The sequence below is a fragment of the Filicampus tigris genome, chromosome 21 (genome assembly GCF_054856515.1).
Source record: "Filicampus tigris isolate MCC_2025a chromosome 21, RoL_Ftig_1.0, whole genome shotgun sequence".
Classification (NCBI taxonomy): domain Eukaryota; kingdom Metazoa; phylum Chordata; class Actinopteri; order Syngnathiformes; family Syngnathidae; genus Filicampus; species Filicampus tigris.
Window position 1 is genome coordinate 7481439 of NC_141237.1, and position 21018 is coordinate 7502456.

At 40.1% G+C, this 21018-nt stretch overlaps 5 protein-coding genes across 11 annotated transcripts in view; 2 read left to right on the forward strand and 3 right to left on the reverse strand.

Moving 5' to 3' along the window:
* nsmaf (neutral sphingomyelinase (N-SMase) activation associated factor) overlaps nucleotides 1-5789 on the reverse strand; it is a 14192-nt gene extending 8403 nt beyond the window's left edge. The window contains exons 1-5 of one of the 4 annotated variants that reach the window (XM_086021413.1): nucleotides 5771-5789; nucleotides 2397-2481; nucleotides 1102-1188; nucleotides 522-600; nucleotides 217-278 (exon numbers count right to left, since the gene is read on the reverse strand). In XM_086021413.1, coding sequence (XP_085877539.1) covers nucleotides 217-278; nucleotides 522-600; nucleotides 1102-1188; nucleotides 2397-2434 — 266 coding nt within the window. In that variant the 5' untranslated portion in view covers nucleotides 2435-2481; nucleotides 5771-5789. Of the gene's footprint in view, nucleotides 1-216; nucleotides 279-521; nucleotides 601-1101; nucleotides 1189-2396; nucleotides 2935-5770 lie in introns of those variants that run through there. The other 3 variants (XR_015084497.1, XM_086021412.1, XM_086021414.1) reach the window with 3 other exon arrangements.
* On the forward strand, nucleotides 2694-7023 carry slc35d4 (solute carrier family 35 member D4). Of its 2 annotated transcripts, XM_086021422.1 has the most exons (15): nucleotides 2695-2969; nucleotides 4047-4093; nucleotides 4243-4320; nucleotides 4401-4482; nucleotides 4574-4651; nucleotides 4973-4998; nucleotides 5115-5166; nucleotides 5243-5291; nucleotides 5392-5437; nucleotides 5526-5561; nucleotides 5639-5673; nucleotides 5787-5856; nucleotides 6004-6097; nucleotides 6198-6262; nucleotides 6803-7023. In XM_086021422.1, exons 1-15 carry the CDS (start codon nucleotides 2898-2900, stop codon nucleotides 6861-6863), a joined length of 891 nt encoding a protein of 296 aa, XP_085877548.1. In that variant the 5' UTR covers nucleotides 2695-2897; the 3' UTR covers nucleotides 6864-7023. The 2 variants fall into 2 exon arrangements, with proteins under 2 accessions (XP_085877549.1, XP_085877548.1); XM_086021423.1 differs by lacking the exons at nucleotides 4973-4998; nucleotides 5115-5166 and having other exon boundaries at nucleotides 2694-2969.
* Nucleotides 7024-7147: 124 nt separating this feature from the next.
* Nucleotides 7148-11994, reverse strand: rbbp8 (retinoblastoma binding protein 8). The gene is made up of 19 exons (XM_086021421.1): nucleotides 11814-11994; nucleotides 11299-11399; nucleotides 11105-11147; nucleotides 10874-10969; nucleotides 10689-10780; nucleotides 10448-10496; nucleotides 10122-10303; nucleotides 9929-10018; nucleotides 9656-9723; nucleotides 9490-9554; nucleotides 9216-9411; nucleotides 8990-9122; nucleotides 8805-8890; nucleotides 8450-8558; nucleotides 8232-8360; nucleotides 8009-8051; nucleotides 7730-7817; nucleotides 7494-7635; nucleotides 7148-7423 (listed from the first exon to the last, which is right to left on the reverse strand). Exons 1-19 carry the CDS (start codon nucleotides 11819-11821, stop codon nucleotides 7326-7328), a joined length of 1818 nt encoding a protein of 605 aa, XP_085877547.1. The 5' UTR covers nucleotides 11822-11994; the 3' UTR covers nucleotides 7148-7325.
* Nucleotides 11995-12407: 413 nt separating this feature from the next.
* fam168b (family with sequence similarity 168 member B) lies at nucleotides 12408-16783 on the reverse strand. Of its 2 annotated transcripts, none has more exons than XM_086021426.1 (7): nucleotides 16638-16783; nucleotides 15477-15561; nucleotides 15311-15394; nucleotides 15000-15142; nucleotides 14730-14928; nucleotides 14071-14201; nucleotides 12408-13988 (listed from the first exon to the last, which is right to left on the reverse strand). In XM_086021426.1, the coding sequence occupies exons 2-6, from the start codon at nucleotides 15544-15546 to the stop codon at nucleotides 14083-14085; spliced, it is 615 nt and encodes a 204-aa protein (XP_085877552.1). In that variant the 5' UTR covers nucleotides 15547-15561; nucleotides 16638-16783; the 3' UTR covers nucleotides 12408-13988; nucleotides 14071-14082. The 2 variants fall into 2 exon arrangements, with proteins under 2 accessions (XP_085877552.1, XP_085877553.1); XM_086021427.1 differs by having other exon boundaries at nucleotides 16518-16744.
* Nucleotides 16784-17145: 362 nt separating this feature from the next.
* Nucleotides 17146-19947, forward strand: fbxo45 (F-box protein 45). 2 transcript variants are annotated; one of them, XM_086021425.1, is made up of 4 exons: nucleotides 17146-17359; nucleotides 17659-17782; nucleotides 18122-18478; nucleotides 18603-19947. In XM_086021425.1, the coding sequence occupies exons 1-4, from the start codon at nucleotides 17265-17267 to the stop codon at nucleotides 18786-18788; spliced, it is 762 nt and encodes a 253-aa protein (XP_085877551.1). In that variant the 5' UTR covers nucleotides 17146-17264; the 3' UTR covers nucleotides 18789-19947. The 2 variants fall into 2 exon arrangements, with proteins under 2 accessions (XP_085877551.1, XP_085877550.1); XM_086021424.1 differs by having other exon boundaries at nucleotides 17290-17782.
* The last annotated feature ends 1071 nt before the right edge of the window (nucleotides 19948-21018 follow it).

Below are 21018 nucleotides of genomic sequence, written 5' to 3' on the forward strand. Positions count from 1 at the left end.
TATGAAGGGAAAACGAATATAAAAATGTGCAAATGACCCCCCAAAAAATAGTACATAATATTGTTTTTATGATTAAATGATCATCTCATGACAGAATCTCCAATGAATTGTAGTTGTGACAAATATGGTCAGAAGGAACTGAACCAGTTTGACAAACTAAATAAACAACACGTGAGCTAAACAGGCAAATGAGACATATTTGTAACATGTACTCACTCGTTGAATGGGTTGGTCTCTTTTTCCACAAAGTCAATTTGCTTACAGTCCCGCAGTGGAATCTGCAGGCAAGGCAAATAATATGTACGCTCTAATTACATATTGTATCTATATATATTGCAAGTATACAGTTGTCAGCCGCTATTCGTGGGTAATAGGGACCGGCTGGCTTGTGAATAGAACAGATTTTTCTTTTTTAATTTTAAACACAGATATGATACAGTACTGTATGCTATATAGATACGTAGTTGCTTTGAAAGAGTTGTTTGTCTACTGTCAGTCATGACATACAATTCAAAACAAACCTTTAAAATCGGCTCTGTAAAATCTTCTGGGTCAAAAATGACTGATCTGGAACAGACCTTAAATGAGCCTCGGATTTTTCTGGGAGGGAAAGAGTTGGCACATTTTCGTTCAATTAGACACCGGCAAAGACAGCAAAAAGCAGAATGCAAACAAACAAACTATATTAATTATGAGGGAAGGACCAGGGTCAAAATACAAAGTGATTTATTTAATAAAATCATTTAAGTATTTCATGTTTGGCGTTAAAAATCACAGCTGCGGCCTTTCAGTTAGATTTTGCATGTTTTTCCCACGCTTTCATTGGGTTTTCAGATCCCCAAAACAGCCATGTTAGGTTCATTGAAGAATCTACATTCATTCTTGAGGGATAGAGCCTTCGGTGCCGCTGCCCGCATTCTTTGTGCTTGGCAGTAAAACGTCATCATAAACTGTAATTATCAGATGACTGACTTGGATTATGTTTGAACAGCTGCTCAACATTGCGGTAACGCAAGTTTAACACTTTGTCCGCATGGAGGTTCCTGCAATATAACAGCACCGATGGCACCACTGCTGGAGACAGTAGAAAATAAAAGTCACCTCTTCTTAGCTGAGCTTCTTGTCACATTGTATGCAGTGTGCTGTTCAAAATAATACTCTTCCAAATCCAATAACAAGAGAGAAAATCTGGAGAGGAAAAAACAAAAACATCGTTAGTCGCCTGTGAAGACACTTTTTTTAGGTTCCAAACAAGGAAACATAATTATCCTACTGTAAATGGGACATCTTATGCATACTCTACGGTTACACCACTCTTAGTCAGGACTTAGTGTCAGGATAATTACAGCAGAGCAATTAAATATCAATCGTTGCATTCATTGTCAAAGGGTGGGCGGGATGTCACACTAGATGTTCAGGTTTGAGAGCTTTAAACTGCACTATCCTTTCTAATTTAATAAAACTTATGACGCAAAGTTCTCTTTTGTTTTTGATATCAACCGAAACCTTTTTTTTTCGTTGAGTCAAGCGAGTCCGGGTTGTTTTCTGCTATCACTTCCTCTACCAGGAAGGAAATGAATTGAAATGACTTTAATCAAACAAAATGTTCATATTGCTTAAATATCCACGAAACTAAATGAAATTAAAAAGACTCAGGATTAGAATCTTTATCGTCGTTGCACAAAAATTCACATGGAATATAGTTCGTATGGAGTAATACATCTTGTATTCAAATGTGCTGAAAAATTATTTGCACTTTGGAATAAATGTTTGAATAAGTATCCTTGTTAAACGGGCATTTGGTAGCACCGTGCAGGCAATCTAATATAATATACACGCCAAACTTAATAAATGCAACCCCAAGAGATGAATCACTTAGGACATGCATAAAAGTGCGATATTTTCTTATTGTGTTTGTAGGTGCAGAACTGCACTGCAGCACGCATCAAAACACGTCACCCTCCTTTTGTATCTTAATCAAGAACTTCAGCATTGTATTGTTCTCTGTCTTCTGCCAGAGTAAACTTGGCATTTGCAATCCTGATTAACTATTTGTTATTATTTTTGGACCTCATTACAAAGGCCAGGCGTACATTGTGAGTAGAGTAGTATGAACCGCAGTAAATGCTTGTCATAGCAAACACTACATTTCCCACAAACCTCCACTGTCTCCTTCCAAGACAGCAATCCACTTCCACATTTGCATTACTGTGCACGCGTTAATTCATGTTAGCGGCACAAGGAGGTTCATCATATGTCATTAGGTAATTGGCCCGCCGGGTATGACTTTGTTCTAATGCAAATTCATCCGCACATTCGCGACCCCGCGATTGCACCACAGTCACTGCAGCACGCACAATGACACGGCGCGATGCTACAACAGCAGCAGTAGTTACCTTTCCTTCGTTCGCTCTTTAGTCTTGAAAAAGGCCATGACTGCACAACATCCTTGTGTGGGATCCAAGCAGCTCAGTCACACGCCTGTAAACAGGAAAACTTCCTGCACACCACGTGACCCTACATATGCGATCTTTGTGTAATACAGAACATCCAAATTCACACTATTTGGAAATACACTTTTTAAACAATTATACTCTGGAAGTGAGTGTACAATTAAATATGTGACACAATTATATTTATTATATAATAAGGTACCAAAGAGGTGACAACAATTCATTTGTATTCCATCTGAAAAGTGGCTCATGCCATGATCCAGCATGGTGTCTTCACTGAATAGACGATTATGGTTTGGCGACGCTTTGACGTGTCAATTGTGTGGTGACGGCAGAGCGAAGTTTCCCAATGTGAAATATCAGTACGGTACTTTGAAAACATACGAAGAATATTAGTACATTAGTTTTTGCGCTGGAAGTCATGCTGCGCTTTGGCAGGTCGAAATGCAGTGGAAAAGAAATTTCAGCGGCCTCGCCTTTACCTTCTTTTTCATTGTGTCGTATTTCACAAATAAGGTGAGTACCAATATAATCTTTTTAGAGTAAACGATTACATTTTATTTTTAGATTACAGTTGGGTAATAAAGCGTATGTCTGTTTTGAGCAGCATTCACTTTGTTACATTTTTAATGGGTTAACTCGTTAATGGGGTTTTCAACGGGCAAATCTTTCTACTTCCTCGTAGTGTCTACGTACTGTATATATAGATACCAAATGTCAAGAATTTGGCTTTATTGTTTCCATTATTTCATATCAGAATAATATTTCTGCCTTTTCACTAAGTAAATAAAGTGAACAAAACATATTTAAGCAAGCACAGTGATATCCAAGAGCATTTTTAAAAGAATCTGCTATAGCTTTTGTATTGAATGACAGTATCGTGCAAGTGTAATTAATTATTAAGTGCGTCTATTTTCTCAAAATCTATCTGGCGTTATATTTAAATACTTTGTACACATGTTGCCTTGAAAATAAAGAATGCAATAAAAAATGATCCAAAATAAGGACTAAACCTGCCTTTGCTATATATAACTCTTATCACATTTATCAACACAACCCGGAGCTGCTTTGAATAAATTCCCCTTACACAGGCATGTAAACTAAGTATCAGGAAGAAGAGCAACAATAAAATTCAGACCTATAATAGTAGTTTTACTTTCTTACCATCAGTCATCTGAGCTTTAATGAGACACTTGAGTTGACAGCTTTTGTGATTTTAGACATGTTAATGATCTGGGAATTAAATTATTACACCTTTTCACCTATATATATATATATATATATATATATATATATATATATATATATATATATATACACATTATACAAAGAAATGTGTATAATTAATAATATAATTAGGGATGGGCAAATACAGAAACCAGATGTCGAATCGGGCTGATACCGGCCTTATTTCAAGATATCAGTTAATTGTGACCAATTAAGGTGCACACACACACAAAAGTGACATCAAGTTAATCTACCTCGCCAGGTATTACACTGTCGTAGTTTGACAAATCTGTGGATCATCATGTGATATGTATCAAAATGACTAGTGGTACTGGCTTATAATAATGGCATGGGTCTCTTTTTCAGTTTGTCCTGTCTGTAATGAAATTCACCTATCCAACCTTATTCCAAGGGTGAGTAGTATATTTAACCGTGGCATTTTATTATTGTGTCCTTGTGACTTAAACTGTGAATGAATAATCAGCAATTCAAAATGGTCTTAACGCAAAATCACAGTTTTACAGTCGAGAAAGTACTCATTTCCTCCATGACTCTATCAAAGATGGCAGACATTTATCGGGGCGCTCCTGCTCCTGCTTTCTGGCAAGCTGGGTTGGGTGGAAATGAGCCGCATCTCCAGGTACACGACCTTAACAATGAAATCATTTATGTCCGACTACCTCCGCTTAAGAATTGACCCACATCCATTCTACCTTACAGATCAGCTGCCTTTGCCTGGTTTCCAGGCTCCCTCTTGTTTGTGGGAAATATTTACGCAGGCTCCAGAGCTCTATCACGTCTGGTGAGTCACACGCTTGGCTCTTCACTGGGGCTAATGTACAGGACGCAGTGATCGATTGATTGAATAACGTCACATTTCGTTCACCTGGCAGGAGATCCCTTTCTTCTTCACTCTTCAGAACTCCTCTCATGTCGTTAGTTACGTCATCTCAAAGGCTGTTCATAGAGAGGTAAGAGTATGCGCTCGGTGCTGTTGTGAAACACTACTGTGAATGGAAAACACGTCTAAACTGTATGGAAGACTTGTTTTTTTTTTTTGTTTTTTTTTTCGCTCCGGGGCTTCTGCTAGGTGTGAAGTGTGATTTAATTTCAAAGCAAACTGCTGTTCAAGAATAAAGTGGCATTCCAGAACTGGAATGTTTCTGCTATATAGAAGCTTTAACTAAGTACATAATGCTCTGTTCAAGTCACCGGATACAGTCATCATGAATATATTTAATGAACTTCAAAATATCTCTCATAGATGATCTCATTTCTCTCTCTAATCGCAGAAAATTGAGTGGCTGAAATTTATCAGGTGTGTGATTTATTTGTGTTTTTTCCTGTGTGTGTAATTTATTGTAAATGCAGTGTGGGGCGAGGAGCCATTTTTCCACAAGAAATAAGAATCCTTTCTGCTTCTTCCTCTGTTAGTGTATGTCTCATGCTAATTTCAGCCATTAACCTCCCCGCCTATGATCCCCAGGTAACTATTTTCTTATTTTGTATACCGCACGTATCATTACATTTCGCTTAATTGACGAGATTGTCTGACTTTGTAGTTTGACTTCACCGGATACATGTGGGCCATCGCTCATCTCGTCTGCGTTGGTAAGTCTTGAATTTTAGATACTTTTTAAGCGTCACTTGTGCGCATGTCTGCTTTGGGAACGTGACATGACTTTTAATGGTGATTTGATTGCATTTCCAGGGGCTTACAGGGTGTTTCAAGTTCACTACAAATCCAGTAATTTGAGGTAAGGGTGAGCATACTTGATTGCAGTGGGAGCAATATTCAAATTCTAATTTGTCACATTGGTATTTTTTGCGACATTTCTGGTATAGCGACATTGAGCAGCAATGTGTTAACTACTTGTTCAGGTAAGAACAAAGGATTCAGAATAATGTCATATTTGCAACAACAAAATTGGAGACTAAACTACGCTTTTATATAACAGCGTTCTGCTTCTGGCAATGGCCGCTCACCCAACAGGTGAGCGTGATTTTGTTCTCAGCCGCATTGGACGTACTGTATCCTTCTACTATGTCGCTCAGCGGCAATTTGAAATGCTACACTTTTGCCCACTGACCTTCGTTCCTCCACAGGTGACCTCACAAGTGCCTTGGAGTTCCCTTCCCTTAAGTCCCACTCCTTCCGCTGGGGCTGCTGTGCAAGGTGATCCCCACCATAGCCACTAAGCACTATTTACACCTACGATGTCATAAATAAGAGACGGTTGTCAATTACATTCAAATAGTTCGTGTTTCGGTATGTAAATAGATGATAGTCGCTGTATTCATTAATTGCATTGTCATTTCACAGTGCCTTGCTGGGCTTTTTGCTGCTTTTGGCCACAGTTAAACTAAAAAGTGGATTGTCCCTCCAGCACTTTGCAGTGTGGATTTTTATGTCCAAGGTAAAAACGAACAACAACAAAAAATAATATCAATCAAGTGTTCACTTTGCACTAAGAGACAAAAAAAAAATTAAATAAATAAGTGTATTATTTGTACCAGGTTACTGCCATGTTCCTGTCGCCTCTTATTTTCTATATGGACATGAATACCCCATCTATGATTTGGTAAGTGGCAAGTTTAGCAGACAAATCCAAATCCTCCTTATTTTTTGTTTTGTTTTTAAACACACTATTGCAGTGTTTCCCAACCTTTGTTGAGCCAAGACGCCTATTTTGAAGAGAAAAATATCTCACAAAACGTATGCATGCTAAAACAATGATGAGCTTGTCCCAGTTTACTCACAAATTGCTAAGTGTGATATCTGGGCCTGTTTAATTGAACACAAAGCTGACATACTTGCAGAAAGCCACATCTTTTTCTGGGTGGCAACTATTGAATACACATTTACAGTATTGTACCTTGTTCTAATGGAAGAGTATTTAATTGTTCTGCCAGTCACTACATGCCACTAGCATAGATAGTTGAACAAAGACATATATTTGTAATTAAATACTTGCTGGACAAATTGAGTGAAAATTGAGCATTTCTCATTATTTCATGGCATATTGGTTAGGAATCACTGCTCTACTGGGTATTTTTTTTTTTTTTTTTAAGTTGAAGCAAATTTGTATTTTTCTAAACTGCATTCATTGTTCTGGCTGCAGTATGGCAGTCAGTCATGTGAGCGAGGCTTTGCTGGTATATTCTGACAGCGAAACGCAGTGATGTCAGCACCTTTGGCCAGACCAAAAACCTGCACTTCCAAATGGACCCAAAACCTGCACTTCCTAAACAAATGTTTTGGGCATATATTCTGTATTTTAATATTTGTACTCCCCAATTGTTGCTGTGTTCAGCTACAGACCAAATAAACTATTTGTTTACATATTGCCTCATGTGAACCCTTATTTTAGAGGTGATTTAGTGAGGGAAGCCATTTTTGTTATCATGAATTACTTAGATCGAAAATAAAAATGTTAGACAGAAGGGGAGGAAAAAAACAGCAGACGTTTAATTTCCCTCGGTATTTTGTGTATTTATTCAACATGCCTCAGGTTTATACGTACAATAAGTGACACTGGGGAGAAAAAAAGTGTGTGAAGATGAGTGTTAATAATGACAAAGTCAACGTACAAATTGAGAGCTTGATTGAGCTCTTTTTGTGCAATTTAACACTCCTTTTTGTGCCTAGCTCCCCTGCTGGCTATTTTTGGGGGAGAAGAGAGCAGTGAAAGGCTGTTTCCTCCTTAAACGAGACTGGGGGATCGTCTCCTCCTTTATATAACCTATACAAGCAGAGAGCAAAGTCACTTTTTTCCCGCCTTTTCAGCAAGATAGAGGAGAGCAGTCCGATACCTCTTTCTATGCACGTCTGTGTTGATGGGAATCCGACTTCCCAGAAGTTCTCCGGAGTGCTGGGAGGAATGAAGCGATGGCGGTGCCGAGAGCATTCCGACAATTTCTTCACTTTCTCTTCCTCTGGGAGATGCGTGTAATACTTGCAGAGGACGAGTCAAACGCACAGCAAGTTGATATTCGAAAGTACACATTAAATCCTGTGTATACTGCACAACGAGCAATTAAAGACTTACAACTTCACATTCCTTGCAGGTGGTGCCTTTTAGTTTTCGTCTCTCGTCTTTCTTGCGAACTACTGCCACGTGAGCAAATGTTGGGTGCCTAATCCAGACGCAAACTTTTAAAACTTTTGGAAATGAGGCCGCATATGTTTAATCCGCAATATTTGGCATCAACTCGTGCGAGGCAAAGTAAGATGACGGTAGGTAACCATAATTAGAGTCACACAGATAGAAGCAAACATCTTTGAAAATCTAAGGGTGGTTTAGCATAAAACAAAAAGAAATGCTCACTGCACTCTGTGCACTCGTGGAGAGTTTTCGGGAGACTCTTGTTCTAATGGGAGAGACAAAGAAAGTGTTCGCTACAACTGCAATTTTGAACACATTGACTCAGAAAAAAAAATTCTTTGTGTTAATCAGCATTGTTGAAATTGTAATACAGTTTTTGTTTGGAAGGGTAGCTACACTTTCTTGTGAGTGGTGTGCATATATCATCAAACTATACTCTATGTACCGTCTTCCTCCTCCTCCTCCTCCTCACATGGATGACTGACAACTTGCGAGTTGTTGTAAGACATGTACTCCTCGTGACCGGTGGTGTCAAACATTCGATCCAGACTGTCGTTCGCCTTGTCACCAATTCCTTGGTAAGAAAATACTAGAGTCATTCTTCAGCGTCTGGCTCTGACGATAAATTTCAAACGGTCCGGGATTGGGATTAGATTGCTTCACCTGGCACGTTGTGATCGTCCTGATTTTTTTCGCCTCGACCTTGGAGTAAGCTGTGACTGATCCAAGTGCAGTCGCTATCCAGTAATTCTTCAGGTTGCTGTTCTTTGTGCTTGTCAACACAGAAAACAACTATTAAGAGATATAATAAAAATCTGTTCAATAATTGATCATATTTTTTTACATGTAATCCCAGAAACAGAAAGATATTGCTAGGATAATAAAAGTACAGTGCAGGGGATAGGGGCAGGCCAGGTTGTAGTATAGGGCAGCATATAAATATTTTTTCCCCCCCCTGAAAATTAATCAAGGGGCCACTCAGAGCATGCAGTGAATAGGTCATGTGACTGATTTGTACCTCATCTGCTCCTTGCTCACTCTCATACATGGAGAGGACGAGCGCGGGGTCAATGCTCCACATGTTCTCTAGTCTGTGCTTCCTCTCTGATGAAAAGAACACAATTTGCCCGATCCAATTAGAATACAACGATTTTGAACGAAGCGCAAACGGCACATTCGCCAACAACTGCAAAGCAAGCTTACCATCCTCTGGATGAGCTCGCTTTTGTGGGGCATTCGGGTCGTTTCGTCTGTGGGTCTCTTTAGGTCTCATGTTTGGCTTCTTGAAAGCGGGACTTCCACAGTCAACACTTAAAGTTTGGTTGAGAGCTTGAACCTGTTTAGACATTTTCAAATCACACTTAAATCCATCCACGCATTTAATGAAAAGAGCATGTTAATGTTGCTATATTGAGAATAAATAGCAAACCATGCTGCCAGGCGGCTCTGTGAAGCTTTGAGCGCCCTCCTCCAGCCGCTTTGGTCCATCATCTCCCTTTGTCGTTTTTTCTTTGCCGAGAGAGTCAATATCAGTCAGCTTTTCACGAGGCAGAAGAGATGGCGACTTTGCTGTGGTGGAGTCTGGACTGTGGACGGGCGTGGACGGCGAAGAGGTACGATGAGGCCTCCACAAGGGGATAAGGTTGTTAAAAGAATAATATATTCTCTTCTTGTTTCATCAAATACACATTTTTAGTCCTTACTTTAGATTAACATCTGACAACCAGGGCAATTTTGAGCTGTATCGCTCTCCTGCAGCTGTGGTTTTCTGAGAAGAGAAAATACAAATCAGAGAAAGATTAGAGATGCAAGTCAAAGAAATGGATTTGAACGCATACTACGAAGGCTGCGGCATGAACACAACCCTACCGTATGAAGTGTGTTGACAAGTTCGAGGCCACAGGTTTCTGGGATCACTTCTTCATTCTCCTCCTCACCTGATATCAGACACCAATTTCAACATACATCCACAGAACAAAATTAATTCTGCTGTTCTCTGCCAATAACTGTACTCCGAAGACTGGGAGCAACTGCTTCTAAAAGAAGTTTTAACAACGAATACGAGAAAACCATAACAAGCTATGGTCATCCCAGAAATAATTTCATTACTCTAACTTACAATAATGCCGCTTCAAAGCTTACCTAAAATCTGTAATGTTTCCATTTCACATGTGTTAGGAACAAGCACTTGTGTTGTTTTCGTGATTTTTGCAGCGTCACTTGATTTTTTATCTAGAATGAAGCACACAAATGACAAGACTTCATCTTAGTTTTACAACATGTACCGCTTCAGAAACCTTGTTCAGAGTTCAAAAATAGACATTTTTCAATTGACCTCTGAAGAGTGATCTGTTGAACTTGAATGAGGGCTCCTCTGCATAGCGAACGTGTTTGCTCTTGTCCATGTGTTTACGTTTCTTCAGTTTGCTGGCCACAGGAAGTGAGCTGGCCAGGACTGGTGAGTCTGGGATGATGCCATCTTCGTGTTCTGGGGAGAGGGCCACTTGCGGTTCGGAGCTAATAATAACAACAATACAGTATCACACATTTACAGAGCTCAGCTGGAAAACCGAAAGTTGGAGCTCACAAGTATTAAAAACCTCCCTTTCAATAACAAAACAATGATTAAAAGCTGAAGAAACCTGGCCATGGCGCACTCACCATGTCTTTAATAGTTGCAGCTCAGCGTGTAGTTTGCGGTTTTCATCCTCTGTTGAGAATAAATAAACACACACATTCACACATATACATACATAAAAAATGTTTTGTTGCATAGGTGTGACTTATTGTATTATTGTCGGAGTAAAATATAGTTTGTCAGATACAATTCAAGAACACAAGTAAGAAGCACTAAGCACACATATAGTATATATAAACAAAATAAACACACACAAAGACTCACTCAGTTTGTTGACGGTCCGCTCGCTATGTTCTTGGCAATTTTTCAAGTTTTTTTCCAAGATTGCACATCGATCACATTCTTTTGTTCCCAGCCTGAAAGCGGTGTAAAAGAAAGGTATAAAGAATGTTAACATGATGTGTACGCTTCCTTACAGGGCGCATAGAGTTAGCTGTATTTGGAGTTACCTGTCCTCCAAGAGACGATTAGCATCCTGCAGAGTTTTGGTTTGCTCCTTCAACTCCTGGTTATGAGTATAAAACAGTTGAAGACTCTCTGCATCTCTGTGACAAACAAAACAGTCAGTTTGGCTTGGTCAATTCTGAGTTGAACAAAATAATGTCAGCTAAACGTGGCAATATAACAGCATCACTGCGGTACGTTAATTCTTTAAAGGGAGGGTAAAATACTATACTCACAGACGGCGTTCCTTTTTCAACTTGCACACTTTTTCCTCAAGTTCTAAAAGCGGAAACATACACAGTGTAACTCCGAAAACATGAAAACTACAATGGCCATCACCCATTTCATTTCAGATCTAATGTACAAGATCACTTCTCTAATCCCATGAGGTCCAGAAGTAAGATTTTTGACATTGCAAAGATGTGTTTACCCTGAAGTCCTTTTTGGTGACATTGCCGTAGTTGTAGCCATAACTTGTGAAAGAGGTCAGCTGGTTTGGGTGTGCTTGTAGGGCTGCTCATCCTCAGTTCACTGCAAACTCGACAACGTCAGTTCTCCTGTGAGCTAAAATGATTTCTGACTAATTGGAAGTACACAATACATTTTAACCTTGATAGAAACACAATGTAAAAAAGGACATCTGTGGTTGAGAAAAAAAAATGTAGGGAACATATTTTGCGTGCATACATTTTTGTTGTTGCTGTGTCAAGTCATCAAAACGGGAATTTATACTTTTGTAGTGACGTTTATTTCAGAGTCAGTACTACTTTTACTGTTTTTTCCCCAGATTTAACTGTAGTTCTACTTAAGTAACGAGTACGTAGTTTTACTACCTCTGATAGATGGGGAAAGTAACAAAAAAGTACTGGCACTGGCAGTCGTTTTAGTTTGCTACATTCTCTACGCCGCGGCATAACGGTGTCATTTCAAAGTACGTATTGTTACCTGTACATACACAAACTGTAGAAAACCTATTGGGTATGTGTCTGAAGACGACGGACAGGGCTATTAATTACTCCAATTTAGAAGGGGAACCCAAAATGAATTGTGTATGCGGACAAAAATAACAAGCCAGACGCTACACTGTAACGTAACAACGAGAACGCCAAACTTGCTGCATGCTACTACTTACGCCAACAAATTGTAGGAGGTCGCAATTGCTGTGAAATTTGCGTTTAAAATATATGACAATGTTCAAGAAAATAATGTTACTAGTGAAAACAAATTCTAAATGCGCGCGCCGAAATGCATGCTGGGGAAAAGTTATTCTTCTTGTATTTAACAACAAACAGAAATAGCGCAGTACCGCCAACTATTAACCAGCAATGGTTACTGCATGCGATAACAATAAATTGATTTTCATTAAACATTCTATCTCTCAATACCTTTGCTTTTATAGTTATTCAGGGCACAATACAGTGTTAGATATCAATGGAAGTTACAGCCAAGTATTCGATACAAGCATAAAAGCTTATGAAAACACATTTACAACGTGCAGAGAAACATGTTGTCATCAAGGATTGTACAATGGCAAGCAAATGTATTCTTATATTCATTTTTATTTTTGCTCTTTTATTAGAATACAAAACAAGACCCAAAATAAAAATAACGTACAAAACAGATTCTTCAACTCAGGTGATATCGTAAAAGCATGTTGGGGACAGTGGTTTTTGAGTCAGCTGATGCTACAACTGCAAGCAATGTCAAAAACATCTTGGAATTACTTAGTTCTTTCCATCAGTAGTGCGATTCATGAATGCAGTTTAATAGTAATTGGTTTATTCAGCTTTAGTGGTTAGTGGTGTAGTCAGGACTCCCAACTGCCTCTAAATGATGGCTTTTTGCCCCTAAAATTTGAGGCCGTGCAACTACATTTTTCATCCACCAGTACTCGCACGTGTCACCAATAAATTTGCTGCATTTTTTAATTTTTATTTTATTCTTGACTATTTTTTTAATGCTGACAAATTTCTACTCCAAACTTGTGGAAATGTGTGGAAAAGTCAATTTGTGATTCATGTGAGCCTCTAAATTTTTATGTTAGGGGACCACTGTGCGCCTAGTAAAAAAAAAAAAACGTTGTCTGAAGCTTTGGGTGTAGTGTTTAAGACCTACTTAAGAACAAACTAAATAAGACAATTGAATGACCTGTATGACACCAAATCTTATAGTTTCCAATTTAAACACACGCACACACGCTCACACTCACACAAACAACCAATGGTTCTGCGAATTCACTCTTAAAACGTGTGTCCTGGATTAATCAGATCAATTCTCGTCCCACTAACATTACCCAAAAGGGTTTCAAGCACAAACCAAAACGCTGCTTCAGTTTCAGCGTGAAGTCAGAAATCTTCTCATTAAGATATTGATCAGATTTTGAGAACTTTAAACGATTAAGTCGGAACGGTATGTGGCCCTCTCTTTCCTTAAAATACGTTAACGGTAAAACCAAATGCACGTACTGCATCACCGAAAGAAATAAAACGAACAAACTCCACTTAATTAAACACAAAGCTGTGAAAACAGAACAGTTGGTCCTGCACATGACAGTGCAGTGTTGCTATTTTTTTTTTTTTTTCATTAACACTTCTCATCTTGTTTCACATTTAAGATGTGGTGGCTGGCAAGTCAGCTTTGGAGATTTATTACTTTTAACGTCCTTTGGATGTGTTCCTTTTGAAGGAGTTTGCATCTGTCACAGCAGGTCGATTGAGCTAGCGTTACTTGACATATCAACATACAGAACATGCATTCAACATCAGACGCATCTCCAAAATAAGTGGGGATAAACTACTCCAAACTCCAATTTCACCACAAGCTAGTTAAAACTCTAAAATTTGCATGACAGCCTGTATAAATAATTGCATGGAGGCTTAGGCCGTTGGATGTGAGATATGCAACAGGCTTGTAGGGGTGCGGCATGGAATGAAGCCTAATTCCATTAAAACACGGGGATGGACGCCTCCGACCCCTTTCCCTATCCTAATGGACCTACATGGTTTCAGATTCACATTATACTGGAAGAAGACAAACTGGTTGCAGATGCTGGCAGAGTTGGTCCACCACCGCTAGCAAAAAACACTGGAGTGGAGTGTGAATGCATATCTACCACGTCACCTGCAGGGACACACACACACATTCATAGAGTGAAAAACACTGACTGACAGACTGACTGTCAGAACATTCACAGTTAACTCACTCTGCTTTGACTTCACCACTGAGGGGGCACATAGCTGTAGCTGTGCGTGCCGGCGGGCCGATATGTGGGCATGGTGACGGTGTGCGGGGTGAGAGCAGCGGGCGCTGGTGACGGAGTCGACAGCAAAGTTCCTGACATGAAGAGTAAACAAAATGAACATCGTTGTGATTGAAGCATTTTGACTTAGAGGAAATCAACCCAAATATTTTCTTTACAATATTATGTTCTATGTAGCCCCAGTAGTCTAAACACAACATTCTGATTAATATTATGTTTGTGGAATATGAATTAAGCAATAAAATCCACCAATTTTAGTCCATCTGAAGGAGCGGCCATTTTGCCTTTTGCTATCAACTGAAAACGACATCACAGTTGCTCAGTGTTTACCTGAGCAACTGAGATGGCATTTTCAGTCGACAGCAAGTGACAAAATGGCCACCCCCTGAAATGGATAAAAATCAGTGGATTTTGCTGCTCATATTCCACAAATGCAATATTAATCAGAATCCTGTGTTTAGACTAGTGGACGCACATAGAAGATATTATTTTCAATAATTGTCATGTTCAGAGGAATGGTCCTGTCAAGCGCTGGCTATTCTAAAACCTGCTATAGGATCAGAATCAGCACCAAAAAAAAAAAAAAAAAACACGATACCCACCAGCTGACATGGCCATCGTGGTGCCGGCCACCATGCCCATGGCAACGCCATTGTTGCGGGGAGGAGGGATGGATGGCGCATACATGGCCGCGGGCATCCCGTTGGGCTGGACCACCGTTGTGTGATGGATCACGTGAGGTGGTGCCGCGTACAGTGGCTGTGTGAAGTAAGTACCTTGCTGTTGTGAAGGTATCAGCGCCTAAATCACACAGAGCAGAGCAATTGATGAGATAGGGATTTTTTTTTGCAACGCCACAAAGTACGATATACCTGTGCATAAGGGTTATGTTGGGGGTAGGTGCTCCTGACTGGGTACACAGCAGCTGGGTATGGGTTAGGGGAGGATGAGTATGGCGGGACAGTCCCAGTGTTGGGAGAACAGGACATTTTAAATGGAGCACCAGGGGCGTAACCTATATCAGAGAATAGAAAATGTCACACAACTCACTGGTCACATCAATAGGTAGATGTGCAATTTAAGGAGTGATGCAAAAAAGACCTGCATCAAATGTTCAGCCATCCCACAGATTATAATGCTCCACTTTTCTCAAAAATGTATAAGGAAATTAATCATATTTTACCACTTGAGAAGGCTGGATTTGCTCCTTGGTAGACATTTGGAGTGTATGCTGGGGCTGCGGTTGCGTAACCAACAGGGAAGCCAGCTATCATGACCAACAACAAATAAAACAGCATTAACTAATTGCATAAAGTCATTTATTTACGACATTTGATGAAATCACCTACCTGGATAGCCTAAACCCTTGGAATTGGTGAAGGGGACCCCTGTTGGTGCAGGGCTGTACACTGGATTCATTATGGCCACCAAATCCTGCAATTAAAAAAAAAAGGAGATAAATAAATATATTTTTTTACATTCGATTTTCTTACACCTACAATGCATATAAAATGTCTATACACCCTTGTAAAAATGCCACCAAGTTCTGTGAGATTCATAGATAGTCATCTTCAAGTGGAGAAAATATGGCAGAACAGTGACTGAAAAATTGAGGGAGTGCATATTCATGCAACCAGTTGACTGTACTGTATTTTGTTCTTAATTGTTTTTCTTTTAACTAAAATGAGTGATCAAAGAAACTGATCAACTGTTAGTCACATTCATGGATTAACTGACATCTAGAGCATGTCACGTCAGGTGTGCCCTCTAACGGTGGCAATGGCGCACTGCACAACGGTTGAGGCGATGACGGGCGTCCGGGGCTCCAAATGACTGCACAGTCTCTTACGCAATTGTAGAAATCAAAATGTACACTCTCTGTGTCTGAGGACACAAAGCGGCGAAATGCGACGTTACGTGTCAAATATCAAATCCTTTTTTCTTTAACTGAGCAAGCATTTTACATCGCAGTTTGTGGCAATCAACAAACTGCGAAGAGTGAACGCGATTAAAATGATAAGAAGTTGATTGCAGGCGAGCTGCTAGCAAATTTGACTTCAAAGACGATTCGAAATTACAATTTGATGTATGTTGATGACGTTATTAGAAGCGCTGTTGGCTGTGCTCCCTGCCGAAGTGAAGATGCTGTGAAGGAATTTTGGCAAGGTGTGCGAAGGTGAACCCATCGACGCTTTTTATTAGCTAGCTTAAACGCGAGAGCCGAACTAGCGATTCAACCTCAGTTCGCCATATGTGCTTTGCACTGTGAACATGAAATGTTCATACTATGTTATTGTGTAGATGATCGGCATGCCAATCACCTGTCCGAGCATGCAAAAGCCCAACAACCTCTGGAGTGAGTGCACAGCAGCCAGGAGGAGGCAGCTTACCGCAAGGCCGCAGCACGGGAGGCAGCCAGCCGGACAGCTGTGTTCTGCACCACTGCTTGTCCCAACATAGCACACAACACAACGCTAACAAAAATGCTCTTATCAAGTGCAATAACTTACTGATAGATGTTATTGCCGTCTGCAAATACGCTTCTTTGGATCCCCGATGGCAAATAAATAGAAGGTGGCTGGTGTTTTGCTCCCAGATGCTGAACTCTTTTGAGTGCCCTCGCGTCACTTCCGTACAGTGTCACGTGATTATGTGCGATCTTCAGATTTATTTATTTAATTGTATATATATATATATATATATATATATATATATATATATATATATATATATATATATACATATATATATATATATATATACATACACACACACACACATATTTAGTAAACATTTTATATACATACATATTTAGTAAACATTTTATGTACATATGTTTATGATACACGACTGAATTACAATACATTTTATGTGTTTTTGTTCTCGTAATATTTGACACAAAAATGTGCTTAAAAAATATTACAACGCTCGACTACAACCGTCTGCAATGAATGCAACCGGGTGCGTTGTGACGTCAGCTGAGGTCCTAGCGTGTGATAAAAATATATTTAACTGTGGCGGTGATTTGGCGTTGTTTCTGGACTGAAAAATAATAAACTAAGCATATGACATTCTCAAAATAAACCTAAAAAGGTTTATATAGACTATATTCTTTGATTATCGTTTTATTTATTATTATGTATTTGTTTTCTTCAAAGACCTTCCGCATCAGTTCCCGTCAGCGGTCGAACTGGAATGGGATCCACACTGTTGTGGTTCCAGTAGCACTAAAGTATGTGTCAATAGCATAAATGTCGAAATTAAACTAATACTCGGGGGTCATTCTGTTGTGTTAGGTAACAGTTTTCACTCGTTTGCAAACGGTGGGACTAGTATGTCGGGCGCGGCCGGTGGAGGCTCCTCTAGTCTGGGCGCAGCAGCAGGAGCGAGTTGCAGCTCCGCCGGCCCTCTCTACACTGCGGCATCCGGGGGAGGAGCAGGGGTCGCCGGGAGGCTACCTGCTCGGGCCCTGGAGCTTATATTCTCCTATTTGGAGCTCCCCGATTTGACTCGATGCGCGTTGGTGTGCAGGCACTGGAGCAACATTCTGGCGGATGAAAACAGCGAGGTGTGGCGCAGCCTGGGTGCTCGAACATTAAGTGAAGAAGCTCTGCGGTCTGACATCCTGTGCAACCTCCCTTCCTACAAGGGCAAGGTGGGTTTACTGTTTGGTTGCCATTGGGAGACCCGTGGATCATCACCTGGGTGTTTGATTTGTACCATCACTGCACGTCAATGTGCCTCTTGCACGAGACGTAACGTAAGCATGAGGGGATTAATATTTACCAAAAACAATGCTTCTTATTGGTGCATTGGTGAAATAGAAAGGTATTAGGGATCACACAAACTAGGCAATATGTTTAATTCGAGTTTTGCTAACTTGTGCTGATAGTTGTTAGCTTGTTTGCCTTGCATTTATGAGGTCCAGGGTTCGAATCTAGGTTCCGGCACTGACTCCATATTATGAATGACACCAAATCTAATCTGTCTCCAGCTCAAATCCTACCAACATGCTCTGAGCTCCCATGACTGCTCTCGCAACGTGTACGTAAAGAAGAACGGATTCACCCTGCACCGCAACCCGATCGCCCAGAGCACAGATGGAGCACGGGGCAAGATTGGCTTTACGGAAGGGCGCCACGCCTGGGAGATCTGGTGGGAAGGCCCTCTAGGCACGGTGGCGGTGATTGGCATTGCAACCAAGCGGGCATCCATGCAGTGCCAAGGCTACGTGGCCCTTCTGGGCAGCGATGACCAGAGTTGGGGCTGGAACCTGGTCGACAACAACCTGCTCCACAACGGGGAGGTGAACGGCAACTTCCCACAGTGTAACAATGCACCCAAATATCAGGTAGGACCCACAACTGAGCAGTCCTCTCTCTGTAAAGCGCTTAACTTCTTTGTACGCTTATATGACTGTTAATAAAATTAACATGTTGATTAACATCATCGCCCATTTTGTTGTTTTTTTGCAGATTGGGGAGAGAATAAGAGTGATTCTGGACATGGATGACAAGACGTTAGCCTTCGAGAGGGGGTTCGAGTTTCTGGGAGTTGCATTTCGGGGACTGCCCAAAGCCTGCTTGTTCCCTGCTGTCTCCGCAGTGTACGGCAACACTGAGGTCACAATGGTGTACTTGGGGAAGCCACTAGATGGCTAGGAGATTTATATACAGTCACGTCCAAAAGTGTTGGACCAGAAAGGTAAATTCCTTTGTTTTTGTTGTATCATGAAGACATTTGGGTTTCAGATCAAAAGCTGAATATGAGACAAATGTTCAGAATCGCAGCTTTTATTTCATGGTATTTACATCTAGTGAAACAACTCAGAACAGAGCACCTTTTGTTTGAAGCCACCTACTTTTCAAGTGAGCAAAAGTATTGGAATGGGCATTATTAAATTAAATGTCATGAAGCTAGTTTAATAATGTCTGCCCAATAATTTTGATTTCCCTGAGTTGTTTAACACATCTAGATGTAAATACCATGAAATAAAAGCTGCAATTCTCAACTTTTGTATCATTCATCTTTAGATCTGAAACCCAAATATCTTTAGTATACAACAAAAACAAAGGAATTGTCCTTGCCGTTCCAATACTTTAGGAGGGAACTGTAACTAAAGGTTGTGAAGGCCAAACCGTTTTGTTTCACCTAAGCAGCTCTTCACATTCATAACGAGGACTGTTGACATTTCTACGACATCTCAACAGATCATGACTCCTGTATCAGAATTTTGACTGTGAAAAGGACTGTGTTTATTTATGTTTCGGTGTGGAGGATAATTTTACAGTTTAGATACCGGACTGCTTTTTACATGTAAACATCAAAATATATCAACTTTTCTCCTGATTCAGTACTGAGCACGTACCACAGATTTGACTCCTTGAAGGTCCAGATTAACTATTCTAGACAGCGGCAAACACTCCATGACTACATTTTAATATAATAAAGCCTGCTGCTGTATAACTTCGGGAAACAGCTCAATGTGGAATAATCTATTACATCCCGTGTTAATTCTGATCAACACAACCTGACTTTATAGTTGTCGTGCATTTGAACTACCGTGTGGACCGTTATAATCAGTTATTTTTAAGTCCACGCATCCGGTTTTGGTGGAACATGTATGTCACGTCAGTGTCCTTTTTAACGTGCCACTGTAGTATTACACTATACTATTTATTTCTGTTTTATCTAAGGTACTATAAGCTTCTGTACGGTTTAAAAGTTGGAGAATAAAGTCATTACATGAGGGCACGCGGGATGGCTCGATGCGTTTTGCAGTGGCTATGATCGCATTGCGTCAGTAAAAAGATCTCTCCATTCTGGCATTGTCTTTCTCGGCTACTGTCGATATTTCTCAACCAGTGTCTCCATTCTTTATATTGTCCCAACGTTTTCCCCAAAGTGTTTGTTTGCTTTCAAGATCTCTTAAAGGTGTCTGCTCAACTTAAAGGACTGGAATTCATGATTTCTAATGACTTGTCATTTTCGAATGTTGCCACAAGAGGTCAGTGCAGCAATTGCGCTATCTATGCAAGCTCCAACTCTACCAATGCATTTTCTGCGCATTCAGAGGTGGCAAAAGTGCACGCATAGACTCTACAACGCCACTCCAGTACTTAATACAGATTCTGAAATGTACAAGTACAAAAGTAAATGTGAAATATTTACTTTCACTTTCAATGCAATATCAGTTTTGATAACTTGGGCTGGCACATGACATAAATTCGCACAAGGAATCTTTAGGGTACAACAAACATTGTCATGTCATTTTTTAAAAAAGGCCCTAGATGGGGAATATCTTGCTTCTCCGCATCTGTTGCTCCAAATATTTTGCTTATTATTGACTGCATGACAGGTTCAGTGCAGACTACTGCACACAGCAGCCACAACAATAAACTGGTTATATAGAATTTAAACAGCCCCAAACTGAAGAAACGATGACTTTTTCTACAAGAAATTATCCCACAACCCCCTACTACACCAACTACTATTCCTCCTCCTCGGTTCATAAAAATAGAACGCAGATTTACATATTGTGCTGTTCCTCTCACAGCCTTAATCCCCGAAGCTGGGCAAACAATAATGCCTAAGAATCACATTTAGTCAAAACACCATTAGACATGCTCTGATTACAGTTTTGACTATGAAATACATTTCACCAACTGCCTTTATAGCTACCTATCAAATTGCCATTAGTATAAACAGTTAAAGAAATTATAGAATTGTAGTGCACCAATTATACATAAAAAATAGTGGAATGTGACATTGGAAAACCAAAATATGTATAAGCGTGGCAATACATTAACCAATTTGGACAATAGCTACTCAACTATAGTAAACAGATGGCGCCATGAGTTACAAGTCCCTCAAAAACTGCATCAGTGCCTC

What these genes read in the sequence shown, in the direction of transcription:
- slc35d4 (XM_086021422.1), top strand. Translation starts at nt 2,898, where the DNA reads ATGCAGTGGAAAAGAAATTTCAGCGGCCTCGCCTTTACCTTCTTTTTC. An exon ending in CGCTCATCTCGTCTGCGTTG is followed by an intron (nt 5,292 to 5,391) that starts GTAAGTCTTGAA and finishes TTGCATTTCCAG; the next exon opens with GGGCTTACAGGGTGTTTCAA. An exon ending in TGTGGATTTTTATGTCCAAG is followed by an intron (nt 6,098 to 6,197) that starts GTAAAAACGAAC and finishes TATTTGTACCAG; the next exon opens with GTTACTGCCATGTTCCTGTC.
- rbbp8 (XM_086021421.1), bottom strand. An exon ending in TTGAAAAAGGAACGCCGTCT is followed by an intron (nt 10,970 to 11,104) that starts GTGAGTATAGTA and finishes TGTTTGTCACAG; the next exon opens with AGATGCAGAGAGTCTTCAAC. An exon ending in GTGAGCAAGGAGCAGATGAG is followed by an intron (nt 8,559 to 8,804) that starts GTACAAATCAGT and finishes TGTGTTGACAAG; the next exon opens with CACAAAGAACAGCAACCTGA.
- fam168b (XM_086021426.1), bottom strand. Translation starts at nt 15,546, where the DNA reads ATGAATCCAGTGTACAGCCCTGCACCAACAGGGGTCCCCTTCACCAAT. An exon ending in AAATCCAGCCTTCTCAAGTG is followed by an intron (nt 15,143 to 15,310) that starts GTAAAATATGAT and finishes TCTCTGATATAG; the next exon opens with GTTACGCCCCTGGTGCTCCA. An exon ending in CACGATGGCCATGTCAGCTG is followed by an intron (nt 14,202 to 14,729) that starts GTGGGTATCGTG and finishes TCTTCATGTCAG; the next exon opens with GAACTTTGCTGTCGACTCCG.
- fbxo45 (XM_086021424.1), top strand. Translation starts at nt 17,462, where the DNA reads ATGTCGGGCGCGGCCGGTGGAGGCTCCTCTAGTCTGGGCGCAGCAGCA. An exon ending in TCCCTTCCTACAAGGGCAAG is followed by an intron (nt 17,783 to 18,121) that starts GTGGGTTTACTG and finishes ATCTGTCTCCAG; the next exon opens with CTCAAATCCTACCAACATGC. An exon ending in ACAATGCACCCAAATATCAG is followed by an intron (nt 18,479 to 18,602) that starts GTAGGACCCACA and finishes GTTTTTTTGCAG; the next exon opens with ATTGGGGAGAGAATAAGAGT.